The sequence below is a fragment of the Oncorhynchus mykiss genome, chromosome 18 (assembly GCF_013265735.2).
Source record: "Oncorhynchus mykiss isolate Arlee chromosome 18, USDA_OmykA_1.1, whole genome shotgun sequence".
Classification (NCBI taxonomy): Eukaryota; Metazoa; Chordata; class Actinopteri; order Salmoniformes; family Salmonidae; genus Oncorhynchus; species Oncorhynchus mykiss.
The window spans coordinates 28010801-28036594 of NC_048582.1; the positions used below are offsets into that span (position 1 = coordinate 28010801).

A 25794-nucleotide genomic window follows, 5' to 3' on the forward strand; every position below is an offset into this window, starting at 1 on the left:
TAAATCTACATGACCAAAAGTAGGTGGACACCTGCTCGTCGAACATCTCGTTCCAAAATCATGGGAATTATTTTGGAGTTGGTCCCCCCTTTGCTGCTGTAACAGCCGCCACTCATCTGGGAAACAAAGTACTGAGTAAAGGGTCTGAATACTTACGTAAATGTGATATAATTGTATTTTTTATATACATTTCCTAAAAAAAACAGTTTTTGCTTTGTTATTGTGGGGTATATTGTGTGTAGATTGTTTTTCCCCCTCATCAATGTAATACATTTTAGAATAAGGCTATAACGTAACAAATGTGGAAAATATATTATTTAATGACAAAGCAAAAAAAAATTTTGAAAATGTTTGCTAATGAAATATCAATTTTACAAATAAGTATTTGGTCACTAACAAAAGTTTATCTCAATACTTTGTTATATACCCTTTGTTGGCAATGACAGAGGTCAAACGTTTTCTGTAAGTCTTCACAAGGTTTTCACACACTGTTGCTGGTATTTTGGCCCATTCCTGCATGCAGATCTCCTCTAGAGCAGTGATGTTTTGGGGCTGTTGCTGGGCAACACAGACTTTCACCTCCCTCCAAAGATTTCTATGGGGTTGAGATCTGGAGACTGGCTAGGCCACTCCAGGACCTTGAAATGCTTCTTACGAAGCCACTCCTTCATTGCCCGGGCGGTGTGTTTGGGATCATTGTCATGCTGAAAGACCCAGCCACGTTTCATCTTCATGCCCTTGCTGATGGAAGGAGGTTTTCCCTCAAAATCTCAGGATGCATGACCCCATTTATTATTTCCTTTACACGGATCAGTCGTCCTGGTCCCTTTGCAGAAAAACAGCCCCAAAGCATGATGTTTCCACCCCCATGCTGCACAGTAGATATGGTGTTCTTTGGATGCAACTCAGCATTCTTTGTCCTCCAAACACAACGAGTTGAGTTTTCACCAAAAAGTTATATTTTGGTTTCATCTGACCATATGACATTCTCCCAATCTTCTTCTGGATCATCCAAATGCTCTCTAGCAAATTTCAGACGGGCCTGGACATGGACTGGCTTAAGCAGGGGGACACGTGTGGCACTGCAGGATTTGAGTCCTTGGCGGCGTAGTGTGTTACTGATGGTAGGCTTTGTTACTTTGGTCCCAGCTCTCTGCAGGTCATTCACTAGGTCCCCCCTTGTGGTTCTGGGATTTTTGCTCACCGTTCTTGTGATCATTCTGACCCCACGGGGTGAGATCTTGTGTGGAGCCCCAGATCGAGGGAGATTATCAGTGGTCTTGTATGTCTTCCATTTCCTAATAATTGCTCCCACAGTTGATTTCTTCAAACCAAGCTGCTTACCTATTGCAGATTCAGTCTTCCCAGCCTGGTGCAGGTCTACAATTTTGTTTCTGGTGTCCTTTGACAGCTCTTTGGTCTTGGCCATAGTGGAGTTTGGAGTGTGACTGTTTGAGGTTGTGGACAGGTGTCTTTTATACTGATAACAAGTTCAATCAGGTGCCATTAATACAGGTAACGAGTGGAGGACAGAGGAGCCTCTTAAAGAAGCAGTTACAGATCTGTGAGAGCCAGAAATCTTCTTTGTTTGTAGGTGACCAAATACTAATTTTCCACCATAATTTGCAATAAATTCATTAAAAATCATACAATGTTGTCGTAACCGGCCGCGACCGGAAGGTCCGTGGGGCGACGCACAATTGGCCTAGCGTCGTCCGGGTTAGGGAGGGTTTGGCCGGTAGGGAAATCCTTGTCTCATCGCGCACCAACGACTCCTGTGGCGGGCCGGGCGCAGTGCACGCTAACCAAGGCTGCCAGGTGCACGGTGTTTCCTCCGACACATTGGTGCGGCTGGCTTCCGGGTTGGATGCGCGCTGTGTTAAGAAGCAGTGCGGCTTGGTTGGGTTGTGTATCGGAGGACGCGTGACTTTCAACCTTCGTCTCTCCCGAGCCGTACGGGAGTTGTAGCGATGAGACAAGATAGTAGCTACTAAACAATTGGATACCTCGAAATTAGGGAGAAAAAAACGGGTAAAAAATTATAAAATAAATAAAAATGTATCCTGCAATGTGATTTTCTGGATTTTTTTTCTCATTTTGTCTGTCATAGTTGAAGTGTACCTATGATGAAAATTACAGGCCTCTCTCATCTTTTTAAGTGGGAGAACTTGCACAATTGGTGGCTGACTAAATACTTTTTTGCCCCATTGTATGTCCGGGAGCTTACAGGTGCCTTGGTGGAAAAGGGGGGTAACATCTCACAGAAAGAACTGGCAAATCTGGTGCAGTCCATGAGGAGGACATGCACTGTAGTACTTAATGCAGCTGGTGGCCACACCAGATACTGACTGTTACTTTTGATTTTTACCCCACCTTTGTTCAGGGACACATTATTCCATTTCTGTGAAACTTGTTCAGTTTATGTCTCAGTTGTTGAATCTTGTTATGTTCATACAAATATTTACATGTTAAGTTTGCTGAAAAGAAACGCAGTTGACAGTGAGGATGTTTCTTTTTTTACTGAGTTTATTATTATTTATTTATTGAAGATTATATAAATCCTATAAATTAAAATAGCCAATTTGGGTGCAATCAATTAGCTTAATTTATCTTAGATCAAATTATACATTTCAACAAAACAATGTTTCAGGAATGCTAATCTTATCTGTTTCTAACTAAAGAAAGATTTCAGCACAATCTGAGAAAGTGGGTGTCAAAATCCTCTTTCTTCTCCTTTTCGAGGTGGAATGACCCTTAAGCTAGCAAGCACTCTGAGCTCAGTACCTTAAACTTGCCCTCCTGGAAAAAGTAGGCACAGAGCAGTGAGCCTGACAGTAGGCCTGAGCCAACAATCAGGTTCTGGGTCTGGTTCAGGAAGGCCAGAGAGGCTTGGGTCTTCCATTCTGAAATCTAGGATGGGAGGGGACAGACAGACAGAATGCAAATGCAACTGCAACATTAGTAGAGATGGAGAAGCTCGAACTATGCATGCATCTAAGGTGGTAAAACACATCTACCCGAATAACCAAAGCAAGCACTCTGGTGTAACTTTACACAGATCTACATTCTCAACTCTTCAGCATTTGACATCTATAGTCTAGATTACCTGATACTTCAGGATGGCGTCCTCAAAACGGTTCACTTCATAATTTTCTGCGTTGTAGTACTTCACCTGTTGGAAAAACAGTTATGAAGCAACTTTGAAGCTGCAAAAATGTAATGTGTTTGTGGACAGCTTCATGTGCCAGGTGGGGATTCTGGAATGTGTTCATTAGGCACCCAACAGACTGAAACATTTTCCTTTGTGTGTCTTGTGGTTGTTATTTCTTTATTATCAAATGAGGAGAAACAAACTTATCACACAAGTCAGAGTTGTACTTAAACAAAAATATTTATGAACTTATTAATAAGGAAAGCAGGTCATGATGTGAGTGCTCTGCAATAACAAGGCTGGTCAACCCAACACTCTTGACTGTTGGGTTGTGAGCCCTGACACAAAGAATACAAAGATATTGTATAGCAAAGATACACCCACTTAGTTTACATGACAAACAACAGATATGTGGAATGGGTCACAAGGTGAGACTTGATATAAGAGAAAGGAGTATCCCCCAGCCAAATAGTATTTGTCATGTAGACTTTTCTTATTGTACAGAAACCAGAGTTTGGCCCCTAAGACAAGGTTCCTCTCATACCCAAGGCATCTCTCCCTGGTACCTAACAGTAAACAAACACCAAATCATTCTATGAAATGCATGCTGTAGGAATTAATCACCAAACCATTCATAAATCAAAGGCTCCTCTCCTCTCAAATCAAATCAAATTTTATTTGTCACATACACATGGTTAGCAGATGTTAATGCGAGTGTAGCGAAATGCTTGTGCTTCTAGTTCCGACAATGCAGTAATAACAAGTAATCTAACTAACAATTCCAAAACTACTGTCTTGTACACAGTGTAAGGGGATAAAGAATATGTACATAAGGATATATGAATGAGTGATGGTACAGAGCAGCATAGGCAAGATACAGTAGATGGTATCGAGTACAGTATGTACAAATGAGATGAGTATGTAAACAAAGTGGCATAGTATAGTATAAAGTGGCTAGTGATACATGTATTACATAAGGATACCGTCGATGATATAGAGTACAGTATATACGTATGCATATGAGATGAATAATGTAGGGTAAGTAACATTTATATAAGGTAGCATTGTTTAAAGTGGCTAGTGATATATTTACATCATTTCCCATCAATTCCCATTATTAAAGTGGCTGGAGTTGAGTCAGTGTCAGTGTGTTGGCAGCAGCCACTCAGTGTTAGTGGTGGCTGTTTAACAGTCTGATGGCCTTGAGATAGAAGCTGTTTTTCAGTCTCTCGGTCCCAGCTTTGATGCACCTGTACTGACCTCGCCTTCTGGATGATAGCGGGGTGAACAGGCAGTGGCTCGGGTGGTTGATGTCCTTGATGATCTTTATGGCCTTCTTGTGACATCGGGTGGTGTAGGTGTCCTGGAGGGCAGGTAGTTTGCCCCCGGTGATGCGTTGTGCAGACCTCACTACCCTCTGGAGAGCCTTACGGTTGAGGGCGGTGCAGTTGCCATACCAGGCGGTGATACAGCCCGCCAGGATGCTCTCGATTGTGCATCTGTAGAAGTTTGTGAGTGCTTTTGGTGACAAGCCGAATTTCTTCAGCCTCCTGAGGTTGAAGAGGCGCTGCTGCGCCTTCTTCACGATGCTGTCTGTGTGAGTGGACCAATTCAGTTTGTCTGTGATGTGTATGCCGAGGAACTTAAAACTTGCTACCCTCTCCACTACTGTTCCATCGATGTGGATAGGGGGGTGTTCCCTCTGCTGTTTCCTGAAGTCCACAATCATCTCCTTAGTTTTGTTGACGTTGAGTGTGAGGTTATTTTCCTGACACCACACTCCGAGGGCCCTCACCTCCTCCCTGTAGGCCGTCTCATCGTTGTTGGTAATCAAGCCTACCACTGTTGTGTCGTCCGCAAACTTGATGATTGAGTTGGAGGCGTGCGTGGCCACGCAGTCGTGGGTGAACAGGGAGTACAGGAGAGGGCTCAGGACGCACCCTTGTGGGGCCCCAGTGTTGAGGATCAGCGGGGAGGAGATGTTGTTGCCTACCCTCACCACCTGGGGGCGGCCCGTCAGGAAGTCCAGTACCCAGTTGCACAGGGCGGGGTCGAGACCCAGGGTCTCGAGCTTGATGACGAGCTTGGAGGGTACTATGGTGTTGAATGCCGAGCTGTAGTCGATGAACAGCATTCTCACATAGGTATTCCTCTTGTCCAGATGGGTTAGGGCAGTGTGCAGTGTGGTTGAGATTGCATCGTCTGTGGACCTATTTGGGCGGTAAGCAAATTGGAGTGGGTCTAGGGTGTCAGGTAGGGTGGAGGTGATATGGTCCTTGACTAGTCTCTCAAAGCACTTCATGATGACGGATGTGAGTGCTACGGGGCGGTAGTCGTTTAGCTCAGTTACCTTAGCTTTTTTGGGAACAGGAACAATGGTGGCCCTCTTGAAGCATGTGGGAACAGCAGACTGGTATAGGGATTGATTGAATATGTCCGTAAACACACCGGCCAGCTGGTCTGCGCATGCTCTGAGGGCGCGGCTGGGGATGCCGTCTGGGCCTGCAGCCTTGCGAGGGTTAACACGTTTAAATGTCTTACTCACCTCGGCTGCAGTGAAGGAGAGACCGCATGTTTTCGTTGCAGGCCGTGTCAGTGGCACTGTATTGTCCTCAAAGCGGGCAAAAAAGTTATTTAGTCTGCCTGGGAGCAAGACATCCTGGTCCGTGACTGGGCTGGGTTTCTTCCTGTAGTCCGTGATTGACTGTAGACCCTGCCACATGCCTCTTGTGTCTGAGCCGTTGAATTGAGATTCTACTTCGTCTCTGTACTGGCGCTTAGCTTGTTTGATAGCCTTGCGGAGGGAATAGCTGCACTGTTTGTATTCGGTCATGTTACCAGACACCTTGCCCTGATTAAAAGCAGTGGTTCGCGCTTTCAGTTTCACACGAATGCTGCCATCAATCCACGGTTTCTGGTTAGGGAATGTTTTAATCGTTGCTATGGGAACGACATCTTCAACGCACGTTCTAATGAACTCGCACACCGAATCAGCGTATTCGTCAATGTTGTTATCTGACGCAATACGAAACATCTCCCAGTCCACGTGATGGAAGCAGTCTTGGAGTGTGGAGTCAGCTTGGTCGGACCAGCGTTGGACAGACCTCAGCGTGGGAGCCTCTTGTTTTAGTTTCTGTCTGTAGGCAGGGATCAACAAAATGGAGTCGTGGTCAGCTTTTCCGAAAGGGGGGCGGGGCAGGGCCTTATATGCGTCGCGGAAGTTAGAGTAACAATGATCCAAGGTCTTTCCTCCCCTGGTTGCGCAATCGATATGCTGATAAAATTTGGGGAGTCTTGTTTTCAGATTAGCCTTGTTAAAATCCCCAGCTACAATGAAAGCAGTTCAGTTCACACACACAGATAAGTGAGTACTAATAGAACCCTATTCTATTGCATAAAACAACCATTTGATGCAATAACAGTATTATAACTTAATCTTGTAATTTCTCCACTATAGTACTAATGAACACGACCCAAGTATTGAGGTTATAAGTCAATGGGAGCATCTCCGTACCGTCTCAAAGTTGAGCAGGGAGTCCACTGCCTTGGACTTGGCGTTGTTGTCCTGGGTGTTCATGTCTCGCCTGTACTTGGTCCTCCATTCCGTGATGATGATGGTAAGGGCTGGAGCAATATATTGATGAACCATTATGAAATATTACATTGTTATTACCAGGGGTTGGAACCCGTTCAGGGAACAGAACCAGAAAAAACTAAAAATTAAGAAGGAAACTGATCTCTAGTGTTCCGGAATATAACCATTCTTTTTAAATCTTGAGAACCGGTTAATAATGAATGTTATTTTTTGTTCCAAAAATATTCCTCCCGATCTATTATGTTTATATAATTCTGTAAAGTTATAATGATAGTTATTGAGTACCACAGTATGAGCCATAATACCCATAAAATCTAGCGGTCAAACAAGGAAATGGTTCCAAAAAAATGGCGCTGAGAAGAAGGCTGACGTGTCTCCAACAGATTGTGTTTTTTTGTTTGTTTATTTGCTCTCGTTTGTAACTTGTTTTTTAAACTTATTTTGTACATAATGTTGCAGTTACCGTCTCTTATGACCAAAAATAACTTACTCACCACAGACTGACAGAATCCTTTTTTTCTCTTAACGAGTCAAACGTGCCCAAAACCAACGACATACTGCTTTCCAGGGAACAGGCCCAGATCCCCGTGATATGCATGAAAAGGAGGTGGAGAAAAAGGGGCCAGAGGGCGGGCTGCCCTTTGAGAATTTGTAGGTGATCGAATAACTCACTTCCATCCATTCTGCTAGCAAACGTGCAATCTTTGTAAATAAAATAGATGACCTATGCGCACGTTTAAACTACCAACGGGACATTCAAAAATGTAATATCTTATGCTTCACGGAGTTGTGGCTGAATGATGACACTATCAACATACAGCTGGCCGGCAGAATAGAACAGCGGCGTCTTGTAAGACAAGGGGAGGCGGTCTATGTATTTTCGGAAATAACAGCTGGTGCACGATATCTAAGGAAGTCTCGAGCTATTGCTCGCCAGAGGTAGAGTATCTCATGATAAGCTGTAGACCACACTATCTACTTAATAGTTTTCATCTGTATTTTTCGTAGCTGTTTAGACACCCCCACAGTTAGAAGCTGGCACTAAGACAGCATTGAAGGAGCTGTATTCCGCCATAAGCAAGCAAGAAAACGCTCACCCAGAGGCGGTGCTCCTAGTAGCCGCAGACTTTAATGCAGAGAAACATAGGCAACATCTGCACGGAGCTAAATGGTAGAGCTGCCGTTTTCAAGGAGCGGGACTCTAACCCGGAAGCTTATAAGAAATCCTGCTATGCCCTCCGACGAACCATCAAACAGGCAAAGCATCAATACAGGACTAAGATAGAATCGTACTACACCAGCTCTGAAGCTCGTCAGATGTGGCAGGGCTTGCAAACCATTACAGACTGCAAAGGGAAGCACAGCCGAAAGCTGCCCAGTGTCAAGAGCCTACCAGACGAGCTAAACTACTTCTACGCTCACTTTGAGGCAAATAACACTGAAAAATGCATGAGAGCACCTGCTGTTCCGTAAGACTGTGAGATCACCCTCTCCGTAGCCGATGTGAGTAAGACCTTTAAACAGGTCAACATTCACAGACAGATTACCAGGACGTGTACTCCGAGCATGTGCTGACCAACTGGCAAGTGTCTTTACTGACATTTTCAACCTCTCCCTGTCAAATTCTGTAATACCAACATGTTTTAACCTTGTGACTAGGGGGCAGTATTTTCATTTTTGGAAAAATAACGTTCCCGTAGTAAACAGGATATTTTGTCAGGACAAGATGCTAGAATATGCATATAATTGACAGCTTAGGATAGAAAACACTCTAAAGTTTCCAAAACTGTAAAAATATTGTCTGTGAGTATAACATAACTGATGTTGAGAGGCGAAAGCCTGAGAAAAATCCAATCCGGAAGTGCCTCATGTTTTGAAAGCGCTGCGTTCCAATGCATCCCTATTGAGCAGTGAATGGGCTATCAACCAGATTACTTTTTCTCCATATTCCCCAAGGTGTCTACAGCATTGTGACGTAGTTTTACGCATTTACGTTGAAGAATACCCGTAAGCGGCTACATTGCGCAACTGGTCACCTGATGGCTCCCAGAGTGACTCTCGCGTAAAATACAGAGGTAGCCATTATTCCAATCGGTCCTACTGAAAAATCAATTGTCCCGGTGGATATATTATCGAATAGATATTTGAATAACACCTTGAGGATTGATTATAAACAACGTTTGCCATGTTTCTGTCGATATTATGGAGCTAATTTGGAATATTTTTCGGCATTTTCATGACTGAACAAACGGAGCTATTTCGCCTACAAAAATAAATATTTTTGGAAAAAAGAAACATTGGCTATCTAACTGGGAGTCTCGTGAGTGAAAACATCCGAAGCTCATCAAAGGTAAATTATTTAATTTGATTGCTTTTCTGATTCCCGTGACCAAGTTACCTGCTGCTAGCTGGACAAAATGCTATGCTAGGCTATCAATAAACTTACACAAATGCTTGTCTAGCTTTGGCTGTAAAGCATATTTTGAAAATCTGAGATGACAGGGTGATTAACAAAAGGCTAAGCTGTGTCTCAATATATTTCACTTGTGATTTTCATGAATAGGAATATTTATGTCCGTTGCGTTATGCTAATTAGTGTCAGTCGATGATTACGCTCCCTCATGCGGGATGGGGAGTCACTAGAGGTTTTAAGGAGACCACCATAGTGCCTGCGCCCAAGAATACTAAGGTAACCTGCAAAAATGACTACCAACCCGTAGCACACACGTCTGTAGCCATGAAGTGCTTTGAAAGGCTGGTCATGGCTCACATCAACACCATTATCCCAGAAACCCTAGACCCTAGCCCCTAGCCCTAGACCCAATTTGCATAATGCCCCAACAGATCCACAGATGATGCAATCTCTATTGCACTCCACACTGACCTTTCCCACCTGGACAAAAGGAACACCTATGTGAGAATGCTATTCAATGACTACAGCTCTGCATTCAACACCATAGTGCCCTCAAAGCTCATCAATAAGCTAAGGACCCTGGGACTAAACACCTCCCTCTGTAACTGGATTCTGTACTTCCTGACAGGCCGTCCCCAGGTGGTAACAGGTGGTAAGGGTAGGCAACAACACATCTGCCACGCTGATCCTCAACACAGGGGCCCCCCAGGGGTGTGTGCTCAGTCCCCTCCTGTACTCTCTGTTCACTCATGACTACACGGCCAGGCACGACTCCAACACTATCATTAAGTTTGCCGATTGAGGCAATAGTGGTAGTCCTGATCACAGACAATGACGAGACAGCCTATAGGGAGGAGGCCCGAGACTTTGCAGTGTGATTCCAGGATAACAAACTCTCCCTCAACGTGACCAAGACAAAGGAGATGATTGTGGACTAGAGGAAAAAGAGCACCGAGCACACCCCCATTCTCATCGACGGGGCTGTAGTAGAGCAAGTTGAGAGCTTCAAGTTCCTTGCCGTCCACATCACCAACAAACTAATATGGTCCAAGCACACCAAGACAGTCGTGAAGAGGGCACAACAAAACCTATTCCCCTTCAGGAGACTGAAAAGATTTGGCATGTGTCCTCAGATCCTCAAAGGGTTCTACAGCTGCACCATCGAGAGCATCCTAACTGGTTGCATCACTGCCAGGTATGGTAACTGCTCTGCCTCGGACCGCAAGGCACTACAGAGGGTAGTGCAAAAGGCACAGTACATCATTGGGGCCAAGCTTCCTGCCATCCAGGACCTCCATACCAGGCGGTGTCAGAGGAAGGCCCTAAAAATTGTCAAAGACTCCAGCTACCCTAGTCATAGACTTTTCTCTCTGCTACCGCACAGCAAGTGGTAACGGAGCACCAAGTCTAGGTCCAAGAGGCTTCTAAACAGCTTCTTCCCCCAAGCCATAAGACTTCTGAACATCTAATAAAATGGCTACCAAGACTATTTGCATTGCCTCCCCCCCTCCCTCTTTTACACCGCTGCTACTCTCTGTTGTTATCATCTATGCATAGCCACTTTAACAACTCTACCCTGCACATTGACTCTGTACCGGTACCCCTCTGGATATAGTCTCACAGCTGTTATTTTACTGCTGCTCTTTAATTACTTGTTACTTTACTTCTTATTCATATTTTTTTTAAACTGCATTGTTGGTTAGGGGCTTGTAAGTAAGCATTTCACTGTAAGGACCTTTTATATACGGTGCATGTGACTAATAAAATTTGATTAGATTTGAATCATTTTCCCACCATTTATTTTAGAAACACTTCAAATAAGGGTGGTGTTTCGTGTAGGTCTACCCTGGCGTGACGTTTTGATTACCGTGTAAATCTCTCGAAGACTAAATGAATTTTATCAATTATTTGCCTGTATTTATCACCCAAAAATGAAATGCTAATTAGCTGCTAATGTGGCGATCATAAAGAACTACAAATTTAATGATCTGGATTAGACTGCCAAAAAGAGGCAAAGGTAAGAATGTCTCAATTAACTACCTAATGTTAGCTAAATTGAACAATGAATAAATTGGCAACATTTCTTTAAAATTGACAATTCTTTGAACTGTCTTGTGTAAGTTTTAAAATATACACAATACCTGTTACCAAAGGTGTCAGCGAGAGATGACTTGCAGGAGCTGCAGGGATTTGTAGTCTTGCATGATGTCTACTTTGATGATACTTAGCATTTTTGATTCTGAGAGTAAATAGAGCTGAATTATATGTATTTTGTAAAAAATAAAAAATTAAAATACATTGCTGTTACTCAATGTTTATTATCTATGCATAGTCACTTTACCCCTACTTACATGAACATATTCCCTCAATTACCTTGATTAACCTGTACCTCCGCACGTTGACTCAGTACCGGTACCCCTGTACAGAATATAGCCTTATTATTGTTATTTGTAGTGTTGTTGTTTTTTTCTACATTAGTTTATTTAGTAAATATTTTCTTAAGTAAGCATTTCACAGAAAGGTTATATTTGGCGCATGTGAACAATTGGAACCGTTTCCCTGTTTGACCGCTAGGTTTTATGGGAATTATGACACCTCCACTGTGGGGCTCTATAGCTCAAGCACATTCTAGTTCACGTCATGTCATGATGATGTTCAGCGCTTCAAGCAAAGCACCCTCCATGTCCACCTCTCTCTCTCGCTCTCCCCCACCGGTGAAATTTCAGTCGCATCTCACACCTGCACTTATCTGTAATGTAAATCTGACCAATCAAAAATGTAAACTACTAGCTGAAATTTGACTCCAAAAATTGTAATTTTTCATGAAATGTCCTCTTGGATCACTGAGATTAGGATCTGTACTTATCCATTTCATAATTATTAATATGTTTTTTGATCAGATATTATGCATTTTACCACCCTTTTTGACAAAATTCACATTAACGCAACAGTTTTAAAAAAGTAATAAACAAATAAATTTATAATATTATTTATCATTGCTCCCATAATGAAAAGGCCAGAGTTAAACATAACACTGAAAATACATTGAACACTAAAATATATTTTTTTAAATTCCCCCAAAAAGTGGATGAAAAGGCCAAGTGGGGTAAAGGGGCTGTTATAGAAGAACAACCTCATTCTGAAGATACACTACCGTTCACTTAGAAATGTCCTTGTTTTTGAAAGAAAAGCCCATTTTCTACACATCAAATTGATCAGAAATACAGTGTAGACATTGCTCCATTTTTTATGGAATATCTACATAGGTGTACAGAGGCCAATTATCAGCAACCATCACTCCTGTGTTTTAATGGCACATTGTGTTAGCTATTCGAAGTTTATCATTTTAAAAGGCTAAGTGATCATTAGAAAAAACTGTTGTACTGATTAAAGCAGCAATATAAGTTGCCTTCTTTAGACTAGTTGATTATCTGGAGCATCAGCATTTGTGGGTTCGATTACAGGCTCAAAATGGCCAGAAACAAAGAACTTTCTTCTGAAACTCGTCAGTCTATTCTTGTTCTGAGAAATTAAGGCTATTCCATGCGGGAAATTGCCAAGAAACTGAAGATCTCGTACAACTCCCTTCACAGAATAGCGCAAACTGGCTCTAACCAGAATAGAAAGAGAGCTGAGCAACAACTGAGCAAGAGGACATATCACATTTGACTCAGATCAGATTATTATTACCTTATAAATATAACTGAATTGGTTCTGGAAAGGAGGCCTTGTACTCACTGAGGTAGAGGAACATACAGACGAATATGATGAGTCCGAACCAGGCGTTGAAGTAGGTGATGAAGTAGATGATGGAGATGACGATATCTGCGATGGTGGGGAAGATGCTGAATACAATGTAGCTGTGGAGAGAAAGAGAGGGAGTCCAGGTTTACCTCTGGGTTCAGACACAGAAAGTCAGACATTCAGACACAGGAAACTACAGACTGTCCAGAGGTCAGGATAACACTAAGAAACTAAGACATACTACAGTCGTGGCCCAAAATTTTGAGAATGAAACAAATATTAATTTTCACAGTCTGCTGCCTCAGGTTGTATGATGGCAATTTGCATATACTCCAGAATGTTATGAAGAGTGATCAGATGAATTGCAATTAATTGCAAAGTCCCTCTTTGCCATGCAAATTAACTGATTCCCCCCCCAAAATTCCACTGCATTTCAGCCCTGCCACAAAAGGACCAGCTGACATCATGTCAGTGATTCTCTTGTTAACACAGGTGTGAGTGTTGACGAGGACAAGGCTGGAGATCACTCTGTCATGCTTATTGAGTTCGAATAACAGACTGGAAGCTTCAAAAGGAGGGTGGTGCTTGGAATCATTGTTCTTCCTCTGTCTATCATGTTGAGTTGCAAGGAAACACGTGTCGTCATCATTGCTTTGCACAAAAAGGGCTTCACAGGCAAGGATATTGCTGCCAGTAAGATTGCACCTAAATCAACCATTTATCGGATCATCAAGAACTTCAAGGAGAGCGGTTCAATTGTTATGAAGAAGGCTTCAGGGCGCCCAAGAAATTCCAGCAAGGGCCAGGACAGTCTCCTAAAGTTGATTCAGCTGCGGGATCGGGGCACCACCAGTACAGAGCTTGCTCAGGAATGGCAGCAGGCAGGTGTGAGTGCATCTGCACGCACAGTGAGGCTAAGACTTTTGGAGGATGGCCTGATGTCAAGAAGGGCAGCAAAGAAGCCACTTCTCTCCAGGAAAAACATCAGGGACAGACTAATATTCTGCAAAAGGTACAGGGATTGGACTGCTGAGGACTGGGGTAAAGTCATTTTCTCTGATGAATCCTCTTTCCGATTGTTTGGGGCATCTGGAAAAATGCTTGTCTGGAGAAGACAAGGTGAGCACTACCATCATGCCAACAGTAAAGCATCCTGAGACCATTAATGTGTGGGGTTGCTTCTCAGCCAAGGGAGTGGGCTCACTCACAATTTTGCCTAAGAACACAGCCATGAATAAAGAATGGTACCAACACATCCTCCGAGAGCAACTTCTCCCAACCATCCAGGAACAGTTGCCTTTTCTAGCATGATGGAGCACCTTGCCATAAGGCAAAAGTGATAACTAAGTGGCTAGGGAAACAAAACATTAATATTTTGGGTCCATGGCAAGGAAACTCCCCAGACCTTTATCCCATTGAGAACTTGTGGTCAATCCTCAAGAGGCGGGTGGACAAACAAAAACCCACAAATTCTGACAAACTCCAAGCATTGATTATGCAAGAATGGGCTGCCATCAGGATGTGGCCTAGAAGTTAATTGACAGCATGCCAGGGCAGATTGCAGAGGTCTTGAAAAAGAAGGGTCAACACTGCAAATATTGACTCTTTGCATCAACTTCATGTAATTGTCAATAAAAGCCTTTGACACTTATGAAATTCTTGTAATTATACTTCAGTATTCAATCGTAACATCTGACAAAAATATCTAAAGACACTGAGGCAGCAGACTTTGTGAAAATTAATATTTGTGTCATTCTCAAAACTTTTGGCCACGACTGTACGGGATGGATCATAGTTACACGGCCTGGCAAGTAGAAATGGAAGGTGGAATCAATTTTAAGGTGGAAAGGATAGAGCAAACACCAGAGGAAGCCATATCTAAGCTTTGAGGATAAAGTAAATCAGATCAAATATGTATGTCAAATACTTCCAAACACTTGAGATACGATTGATACTGAATAGTTCAAAAAGTGCAAAGCTAAGGGCAAGCTCAATCAAGCATACCTCAGACCAATGTTCCCTCAATTTTTTTCAGCACTGAGCAAATTTCAGGTCTGCTGAGCGCAAACTTGAACATTGTGAAAATTCTGTGCAACTTCCGGCAGGCGTTAAATGTGAACACTGAGGCTGTACCTACTTTAAGTTACAGTTAAGTGGTCAAGTAGGCTACTGTGGCTATTTGATCATAATGAAGGCCTACCCGTGGCCTACCATCAAAAACAATGGAGAAAATGTATCCCAAAACATTTTAACATGGAAATAATTGTTCTATCATCCAGCCTACAGTAGCAGCCAATGTGTGGTGTTTAATGTAGTCCTACATTCCATGACACTTTTGAAAAAAAACATGCATGGCTTGACATGAACCTGTTTATCCACTTGTCCTTCAGACAAGGCAGTCTGAAAATGTTGTTGTGCTCTTTGATGCAAGAAACCACTTTACAAAATAAAACAATTAATCCCATACCATTATTACAGAGAATCAGACAAATTATTCTACCCTCTGCGTATTGGATTATTCAAGCTTGTCTCAAAATACAACACTGCCTCTAAGACAAAAAAAAACTTGATCTGACTCACTTTTCAAAGATAGCTAGAAATGCACACGTTTTGTTCTCTTGTAGGAAGCAATCACTCCCCCATTGCTGACTACAAATTATCGATAACTGGGCTAATAAGTCACTCACTAGCAAAGGATTTGAACAAATGTGCACAGGTGGCTGGCTACATGTAGCTCTCACCTTAATCTCAAAACAAGCACATCTACTAATGACCGCTCATGCTGTAAACACTGTCCAGTTCAAAGTGAATGGCACAAGTTCCATATATGGCAATGGTCTATTTGCATATAGGCCTACTGCAGCTCTGATTGGTTGTGGTGCACCGGTCTGTGTATAGAGTACGGGCCTTGTCAATCCGATGCATTCTCCCTACAACAAAATCTCTTGCATAGTTGGATTTGCATACTAAGTCTTGCATAGTTAGTTTTGTTTTGCTATGTTGCATTGAAAGTGGCTAATATTGCGTTGATTCGATCGCAATTACAACAGTAAAAGGAATACGTTGGTAGTGTTATCTGACATGGAAAACTGTAGAAAATTAAGTGAAGTTCAATCTCGTGCTTCTCTGCATGGGCTGATATTTCTTCTGCGCAGCAGTCCCAGGGGATCTGCACACCCATTTTAGGGGATATATTGCCTTAGACAGTGTTTGACATATACGACCTGTGTCTGAAAGATATCATTAGTAATCTAAGGCAGATGAGTTTCCCACTTATAATGTAAAACGCTTAGAAAAATGCTATATACAGTTGAAGTAGGAAGTTTACATACACCTTAGCCAAATACATTTAAACTCAGTTTTTCACAATTCCTTACATTTAACCCTAGTAATAATTACCTGTCTTAGGTCAGTTAGGATCATAACTTTATTTTAAGAATGGGAAATGTCAGAATAATAGCATAGAGAATGATTTATTTCAGCTTTTATTTCTTTCATCACCTTCACAGTGGGTCAGAAGTTTACATACACTCAATTAGTATTTGGTAGCATTACCTTTAAATAGTTTAACGTGGGTCAAACGTGTCGGGTAGCCTTCCACAAGCTTCCCACAATAAGTTGGGGGAATTTTGGCCCATTCCTCCTGACAGAGCTGGAGTAACTGAGTCAGGTTTGTAGGAATTAAGGAACAGTCACTATTCCTCTTGTAGTAACAGTAGTTACAAAAACTCAGCTAATTGCTATGCAATTAAAATACAATATTACCAAAGTATTATGTAACATGCTAATAAAATGCTGCTTCAAACGTAATTCGTTTTATTACACAGGCATAAGAACAGTTGAATGTTGTGTTACTGAGAATGATAACTAAGAAAATATGTATTTTAATGTCGACAGGAAACGAAATATCCAATAACTACCTTCTTGAATCAACTACAGCCAATGTTTGTAAGTAAAAGCTATTTCTAAGATGCCTACTTTCAGTTTTTCCGAACTCGCTTCACTCGCGAATAAGAGGGAGGCTTGAGCCACCAACGCTGGCACATGTGAGTAAGGTGTTTACATTACTATTTTCATACTCGGCCTACTGCTATTATAATTATTAGTAGGGATGCACAATATATCGTTGAACATATCGGAATCGGACGATATTAGCTAAAAATGCCAACATCGGTATCGGCCGATGTCTAGTTTAACGCCGATGTGCAAAATCAATGTCAAAGCATACCTATATAACGTAGGTACATGACGTAATAACGCCACGGCAAATTTTGCTCTACACGTGCAACACAGCATTCCTAACCTAGCCCTCAATGTCTGCAGTGTGGATCGAGCAGTCAACAAGTCGAGTAGTCATTTGAAAGAGTAAGAACATTTCAGCGAGACAACTCGTACACAAATTCGATTAAAGCCAAGATAATGGATTTCATTGCCCTTGACAATCAACCGTTCTCTGTCGGGGGTGATGTTGGCTTTCGCCGACTGGTTGAGCACCGGTACACACACTACCAAGTGAGCTATTTTTCAGATGTTGTACTACCGGAGTTACACAGTAATAGTGTCACTGCTATTAGCTTCCCGACATACATACTATGGAACGCCATTTCGGTCTTTGCACGCCAGTGGCACTGTCAAAGCTGTACAACAAATTCTGCAAACAAGCAAACACCGGCCACGAACGATGTGTTATAAATACTGTGTTGGTAATAAAGCATAATTTCTTCGACCACAACTTCTGAGGTAGGAAGCTTTAGCTTGGTACCTAGCTAGCACCAATACAACCAGCCTGAAAACAATGACCAGTAGAAACTGCAGGCATTTTCATTATTCTTAGCAATGATTTAGGAATCCTTGTGAGTAAGTATTGTTGTTCGCCTATTGAAATTGAACTTCAGTTCATGAAAAATAAATTGCTAGCCAGCTACTTAAACCTGTTGCCCAGAGCTAACGTTATAAGCAGCCAGCTAGGTTCATCTGACTAGATATAGGCTCGACCAGACCGGGTTATATGTTGTGAAGCTCGCCACAATAAGGATTAGGCACAATAATGGAATTTGATGTTTGCCTTCAAAATAAAAGTATGTCATTGACAGTGATGCAAATGAATACAAATAGTAAAATTATGCCATACTTTTATTTTGAAGGGTCCACTATTTTGAAAGGCCACTATTGTAGTTAATCCTTTTGTGGCTAGCTTCACATAGATGGGTCTGACCATTAATCAAATTAGAACTGTCCTATAAATTAGGGTTATTTTAGATGATGACACTTAGCTATATAGTTAGCTAAGCTAGCTAACTACAGCTACTGAAACAGATAATGTAATTTTGCTATGTTTTTGGGGAAGAACATTTTTATTTTATTTATTTTATTTTACCTTTATTTAACCAGGTAGGCAAGTTGAGAACAAGTTCTCATTTACAATTGCGACCTGGCCAAGATAAAGCAAAGCTGTTCGACAGATACAACAACACAGAGTTACACATGGAGTAAAACAAACATACAGTCAATAATAAAGTATAAACAAGTCTATATACAATGTGAGCAAATGAGGTGAGAAGGGAGGTAAAGGCAAAAAAAGGCCTTGGTGGCAAGGTAAATACAATATAGAAAGTAAAACAATGGAATGGTAGTTTTGCAATGGAAGAATGTGCAAAGTAGAAATAAAAATAATGGGGTGCAAAGGAGCAAAATAAATAAATTAATTAAATACAGTTGGGAAAGAGGTAGTTGATAGGGCTAAATTATATGTGGGCTATGTACAGGTGCAGTAATCTGTGAGCTGCTCTGACAGTTGGTGCTTAAAGCTAGTGAGGGAGATAAGTGTTTCCAGTTTCAGAGATTTTTGTAGTTCGTTCCAGTCATTGGCAGCAGAGAACTGGAAAGAGAGGCGGCCAAAGAAAGAATTGGTTTTGGGGGTGACTAGAGAGATATACCTGCTGGAGCGTGTGCTACAGGTGGGAGATGCTATGGTGACCAGCGAGCTGAGATAAGGGGGGACTTTACCTAGCAGGGTCTTGTAGATGACATGGAGCCAGTGGGTTTGGCGACGAGTATGAAGCGAGGGCCAGCCAACGAGAGCGTACAGGTCGCAATGGTGGGTAGTGTATGGGGCTTTGGTGACAAAACGGATTGCACTGTGATAGACTGCATCCAGTTTGTTGAGTAGGGTATTGGAGGCTATTTTGTAAATTACATCGCCAAAGTCGAGGATTGGTAGGATGGTCAGTTTTACAAGGGTATGTTTGGCAGCATGAGTGAAGGATGCTTTGTTGCGAAATAGGAAGCCAATTCTAGATTTAACTTTGGATTGGAGATGTTTGATATGGGTCTGGAAGGAGAGTTTACAGTCTAACCAGACACCTAAGTATTTGTAGTTGTCCACGTATTCTAAGTCAGAGCCGTCCAGAGTAGTGATGTTGGACAGGCGGGTAGGTGCAGGTAGTGATCGGTTGAAGAGCATGCATTTAGTTTTACTTGTATTTAAGAGCAGTTGGAGGCCACGGAAGGAGAGTTGTATGGCATTGAAGCTTGCCTGGAGGGTTGTTAACACAGTGTCCAAAGAAGGGCCGGAAGTATACAGAATGGTGTCGTCTGCGTAGAGGTGGATCAGAGACTCACCAGCAGCAAGAGCGACCTCATTGATGTATACAGAGAAGAGAGTCGGTCCAAGAATTGAACCCTGTGGCACCCCCATAGAGACTGCCAGAGGTCCGGACAACAGACCCTCAGATTTGACACACTGAACTCTATCAGAGAAGTAGTTGGTGAACCAGGCGAGGCAATCATTTGAGAAACCAAGGCTGTTGAGTCTGCCGATGAGGATGTGGTGATTGACAGAGTCGAAAGCCTTGGCCAGATCAATGAATACGGCTGCACAGTAATGTTTCTTATCGATGGCGGTTAAGATATCGTTTAGGACCTTGAGCGTGGCTGAGGTGCACCCATGACCAGCTCTGAAACCAGATTGCATAGCAGAGAAGGTATGGTGAGATTCAAAATGGTCGGTAATCTGTTTGTTGACTTGGCTTTCGAAGACCTTAGAAAGGCATGGTAGGATAGATATAGGTCTGTAGCAGTTTGGGTCAAGAGTGTCCCCCCCTTTGAAGAGGGGGATGACCGCAGCTGCTTTCCAATCTTTGGGAATCTCAGACGACACGAAAGAGAGGTTGAACAGGCTAGTAATAGGGGTGGCAACAATTTCGGCAGATAATTTTAGAAAGAAAGGGTCCAGATTGTCTAGCCCGGCTGATTTGTAGGGGTCCAGATTTTGCAGCTCTTTCAGAACATCAGCTGAATGGATTTGGGAGAAGGAGAAATGGGGAAGGCTTGGGCGAGTTGCTGTTGGGGGTGCAGTGCTGTTGACAGGGGTAGGAGTAGCCAGGTGGAAAGCATGGCCAGCAGTAGAAAAATGCTTATTGAAATTTTCAATTATGGTGGATTTATCAGTGGTGACAGTGTTTCCTATCTTCAGTGCACTGGGCAGCTGGGAGGAGGTGTTCTTATTCTCCATGGACTTTACAGTGTCCCAGAACTTTTTTGAGTTAGTGTTGCAAGAAGCAAATTTCTGCTTGAAAAAGCTAGCCTTGGCTTTTCTAACTGCCTGTGTATAATGGTTTCTAGCTTCCTTGAACAGCTGCATATCACGGGGGCTGTTCGATGCTAATGCAGAACGCCATAGGACGTTTTTGTGTTGATTAAGGGCAGTCAGGTCTGGGGAGAACCAAGGGCTATATCTGTTCCTGGTTCTAAATTTCTTGAATGGGGCATGTTTATTTAAGATGGTTAGGAAGGCATTTTTAAAAAATATCCAGGCATCCTCTACTGACGGGATGAGGTCAATATCCTTCCAGGATACCCCGGCCAGGTCGATTAGAAAGTCCTGCTCGCTGAAGTGTTTCAGGGAGCGTTTTACAGTGATGAGAGGAGGTCGTTTGACCGCTGACCCATTACGGATGCAGGCAATGAGGCAGTGATCGCTGAGATCTTGGTTGAAGACAGCAGAGGTGTATTTAGAGGGGAAGTTGGTTAGGATGATATCTAAGAGGGTGCCCGTGTTTAAGGCTTTGGGGAGGTACCTGGTAGGTTCATTGATAATTTGTGTGAGATTGAGGGCATCAAGTTTAGATTGTAGGATGGCTGGGGTGTTAAGCATGTTCCAGTTTAGGTCGCCTAGCAGCACGAGCTCTGAAGATAGATGGGGGGCAATCAGTTCACATATGGTGTCCAGAGCACAGCTGGGGGCAGAGGGTGGTCTATAGCAGGCGGCAACGGTGAGAGACTTGTTTTTAGAAAGGTGGATTTTTAAAAGTAGAAGTTCAAATTGTTTGGGTACAGACCTGGATAGTAGGACAGAACTCTGCAGGCTATCTTTGCAGTAAATTGCAACACCGCCCCCTTTGGCAGTTCTATCTTGTCTGAAAATGTTGTAGTTTGGAATTAAAATGTCTGAATTTTTGGTGGTCTTCCTAAGCCAGGATTCAGACACAGCTAGAACATCCGGGTTGGCAGAGTGTGCTAAAGCAGTGAATAGAACAAACTTAGGGAGGAGGCTTCTAATGTTAACATGCATGAAACCAAGGCTATTACGGTTACAGAAGTCGTCAAAAGAGAGCGCCTGGGGAATAGGAGTGGAGCTAGGCACTGCAGGGCCTGGATTCACCTCTACATCGCCAGAGGAACATAGGAGTAGTAGAATAAGGGTGCGACTAAAAGCAATAAGAATTGGTCGTCTAGAACGTCTGGAACAGAGAGTAAAAGGAGGTTTCTGGGGGCGATAAAATAGCATCAAGGTATAATGTACAGACAAAGGTAAGGTAGGATGTGAATACAGTGGAGGTAAACCTAGGTATTGAGTGATGAAGAGAGAGATATTGTCTCTAGAAACATCATTGAAACCAGGAGATGTCATTGCATGTGTGGGTGGTGGAACTAATAGGTTGGATAAGGTATAGTGAGCAGGACTAGAGGCTCTACAGTGAAATAAGCCAATAAACACTAACCAGAACAGCAATGGACAAGACATATTGACATTAAGGAGAGGCATGCTTAGTCGAGTGATCAAAAGGGTCCAGTGAGTGGAGAGGTTGGTTTAGGGTCACGGCGATTTAGACAGCTAGCCAAGCCAACCGGTAGCAAGCTAGCATAGGATGGAGTCTGTTGTTAGCCACCTCTTGCGTTCGGTCAGTAGATTAGTGGGGTTCCGTGTGGTAGAGGTGATTAATCCAAATCACACAACAACAAAAATAAGAACAATAGATATAGTTATAGAGGCCCGAGAAGAAAACATAATAATTCAAATAAATAAATTGTCCGATTGTCTATTCAGATAGCAGCCGGAAAGACAGCTAACGGTTAGCGGGCCGCAGATGGGCGTTCCGGTAACGTCGCAACAGAGGAGCCAGCCGGATCTCCTTCAGGTAGATAACGTCGGCAGTCCGGTTGTGAAGGCCCGGTGGGGCTCCGCGTAGGCAGTGAAACGGGTCCGGATAGGTGACTGCAGCCCAGGAGTGAATGATGGAACTCAGGCGTGATTGACGGAGCTGGCTAGCACCGGAACAATCGATGTTTGCTCCGGAATCGACGAAAGCCGACTGTCACACGGATAGCAGCTAGCTAGCTGTGAGATCCGGGTATGAATGTCCAGAGAGCAGTTGAAATCCAGGGACATGGAGAGAAAAATTGGTCCGGTATGTTCCGTTCCGAGCCGCGCTGCGCCGTACAAAACTGGCGATAGATTTTCGATAGATTTTCGAACTAAAGGACAGCCGATGACCACAAACCGTGGTTAGCTTCTGATTAGCTTCTGGGCTAGCTCCTGGCTAGCTTCTGGCTAGTTTCTGGCCAGCCTCCTGGAGTTTCTGGCTAGCTTCCTGAAGGATTGCAGATCTGAGGTAAATAATACTTTTTTATAAATATAAATTGGTGAGGCTGGTTGCAGGAGAGTGTTTAGAAGATGAGTTGATGGAAAATAAAAATAAAATGTATGTGAAAAAAGTTGTAAATATATATATATACAGGACACGACAAGACGAGGACAAAAGACGTCTGAACTGCTATGCGATCTTGGATTAACATTGTTTGCATCCATGAGCAAGCTAGCTTTTTTTATGACCAGCAATGTAGGTGCGCGAGACAACTTTGCCAGCTTCATAGCACACGTATCGATGAATCATTGTGACATGAAATACGAGTGATAGTGTAATCAACGTGTAATAACTATGTAAAACATTTATGAATGCGTTAAATCATTGTGTGACTTGCAGTCATATTCAGGTCCTGATTGGTCAACAAGCTTATTTGACACGTGAAAGTGTTAAATATTATATTATTTGATACGCAAAATCCAAACGGCATACCATAGAAATCGTGGTTGAGAATGAAATGACTGAACAAATTAACAATGGCACAGAAAGTAAGTGGCACAGCAAGTAAGTGAAAGAAATAGGTTTTGATGATGTTTTACTGGTAATGGGGACATACGTAAATGCCAACAAAATAACTTGTTGGTCAGTGTGGTGTGTATGTGTGTGTAACTTTTATTTAACTAGGCGAGTTAGTTAAGATCAAATACTTATTTACAATGACGGCCTACCCCGGCCAAACACGGACGACACTGGGCCAATTGTGCGCCGCCCTATGGGACTCCCAATCACGGCCGGATGTGATACAACCTGGATTTGAACCAGGGACTGTAGTGACGCCTCTTGCACTGAGATGCAGTGCCTTAGACCGCTGCGCCATGTGTGTGTTTTAACTATTTAACTGTAGTGGAATGCTTAAAAGGCTGATAAAATTGTAAATATCAGATATCGTCATATCGGTGCATCACTAGTGTGCATGTAAACGTACTCATTGACACACACACAATTTATTATTATGAGACTCACCTGAGCAGCGTGTTGATGGAGGAGGTGCCGCGGTCGATGCTGCGCAGGACGTCCCCGGTGCGTCGGCCCAGGTGCCAGCGCAGTGACAGTGAGTGTAAGTGGCCGAACAGACGCACCTGCACCACCCGGTTGGTGTACTGCTGCACGCGGATCCACAGGAAGGAGCGCAGGTTACTGATGAAGCCAGATGCACCTAGGAAAGAGAGGGGAAAGAAAGAGGGGGAAGGGGGAGAGGGGGAAAGGGGAGAGGAGTGAGAGAGCGAGGGAACAAAATAGAGAATTCAAATAACAGCACTCAAGGAATGAGTAAAGCGGTAGAGAAAGAAAATATGGGGTGAAAGTCCCACTCACCTGCCCCTCCACCTTGCAGGATCTTGAGCAGGACATAGACACACACAGTGGTGACCAAGGTCTTCCAGCTGCTCCCATCAGTCAGCTCGTTCACTGTGACAGAAAGAGAGGTTTTGAAAAGGAATGACAGTTTCAGGTCATCTTTTCTGCAGTTGTGCTGGGTAGATATTAAGATGTCAGCCTCAATGATATCAAAGCCTTCTGGAAAATAAAGATGACCTGCAACGCAAATAATAAGGCTGTGACAACAACTAAGATCTTAAAAGGTATTCAGAAAAAAGCTGGTTCTTGGGGAGATGTTCAGAAACAAGGGAGGATCTCTCACCGATGTTCTTGTAGTAGATGGGGACAAAGACATTGATAACCCTCTCCAAACCAAGCAGGCACAGGCAGAGCAGCACCAGGCCCTGTAGTAGAATATTGCCCCGGGGCCACATGTAGGGCACCAGCAGACGTACCTTCTGCCCAAAGTCCTGCCAGGTAGACTGGGACTCCTCCGCCCCACTCAACAGGGGCTGAGGTAGAGATAGGGGTTATTATGGGACATGGTGGCACAGACAGACAAACAGACACTCATTACAAACTTACACACATACACAAATTGAATCAGGATATATTCTTATTTATACAGTCATTGGATATTATACACACATAAGGGATGTGTTTACTAGGTTACCTGGCCAGTGCCGCCCTCCACGTCACGTTCGTCCTCGTTGATCAGGAGCATATATGGTCTCCGTGGCAACCCCGGAGCCTTCAGGCCCAGGAAGAAGAGTGTTCCTGTGCCGAGGTAGCGCATCAACCATAGAGAAAACTCCACCTCAGGTAATGAATGAAAAATGCTTAGTCATAACTGATCCTTTAAAGGGGCAATCCGCAGTTGAAACAATAACAAAGTGGGTACCCCGCCTGTTTTGGAAAAAAGCTGAGGGATCGGTCTGGAGAAATGAAACCACTCAAATTCATAGACCAAGCTATGTATGCAAGTACTGACCATCCATAATATAAAAATTAATTTGAATCATGCTTTGAGGCTATACAGTGTTTGTTAACATTTACAAACATTGGAGTAAAACAATCTTATATTTTGGGTTCTGATGTGGTGTGAAAGTTGAACTAAGCTCATGAGGAATTTATAAACTACACCATCGTTCAAAAGTTTGGGGTCACTTAGAAATGTCCTTGTTTTTGAAAGAAAAGCACAATTTTGTCCATTAAAATAACATAACATTTATCAGAAATACAGAAATACATTGTTAATGTTATAAATGACTATTGTAGCTGCAAACAGCAGATTATTTTTTATAGAATATCTATATAAGCGTAAAGAGGCCCATTATCAGCAACCATCACTCCTGTCTTCCAACAGCACGTTAATATTATCTAATCCAAGTTTATAATTTTAAAAGGCTAATTGATCCTTAAAAAATCATTTTTCAATTATTTTAGCACAGCTGAAAACTGTTGTTCTGATTAAAGAAGCAATAAAACTGGACTTCTTTAGACTAGTTGAGTACCTGGAGCATCAGCATTTGGGTGTTGGATTACAGGATCAAAATGGCCAGAAACAAATACCTTTCTTCTGAAACTCATCAGTCTATTCTTGTTCTGAGAAATGAAGGCTATTCCATGCGAGAAATGGTCAATAAAC

At 42.8% G+C, this 25794-nt stretch overlaps 1 protein-coding gene across 5 annotated transcripts in view; it reads right to left on the bottom strand.

The window, feature by feature from the left end:
- LOC110495955 (ATP-binding cassette sub-family B member 6, mitochondrial) overlaps positions 1-25794 on the bottom strand; it is a 96816-nt gene that overhangs the window by 15420 nt on the left and 55602 nt on the right. For 2 of the 5 annotated variants that reach the window (XM_021571504.2, XM_036952467.1), the window contains exons 3-10: positions 24820-24963; positions 24469-24658; positions 24144-24236; positions 23793-23985; positions 12898-13019; positions 6666-6775; positions 3107-3172; positions 2785-2910 (exon numbers count right to left, since the gene is read on the bottom strand). The exons of 1 other annotated variant lie outside the window; for it this stretch is intronic. In XM_021571504.2, the coding sequence (XP_021427179.2) occupies positions 2785-2910; positions 3107-3172; positions 6666-6775; positions 12898-13019; positions 23793-23985; positions 24144-24236; positions 24469-24658; positions 24820-24963 (1044 nt within the window). Of the gene's footprint in view, positions 1-2784; positions 2911-3106; positions 3173-6665; positions 6776-12897; positions 13020-23792; positions 23986-24143; positions 24237-24468; positions 24659-24819; positions 25270-25794 lie in introns of those variants that run through there. 2 more of the 5 variants (XM_036952468.1, XM_036952466.1) reach the window with 2 other exon arrangements.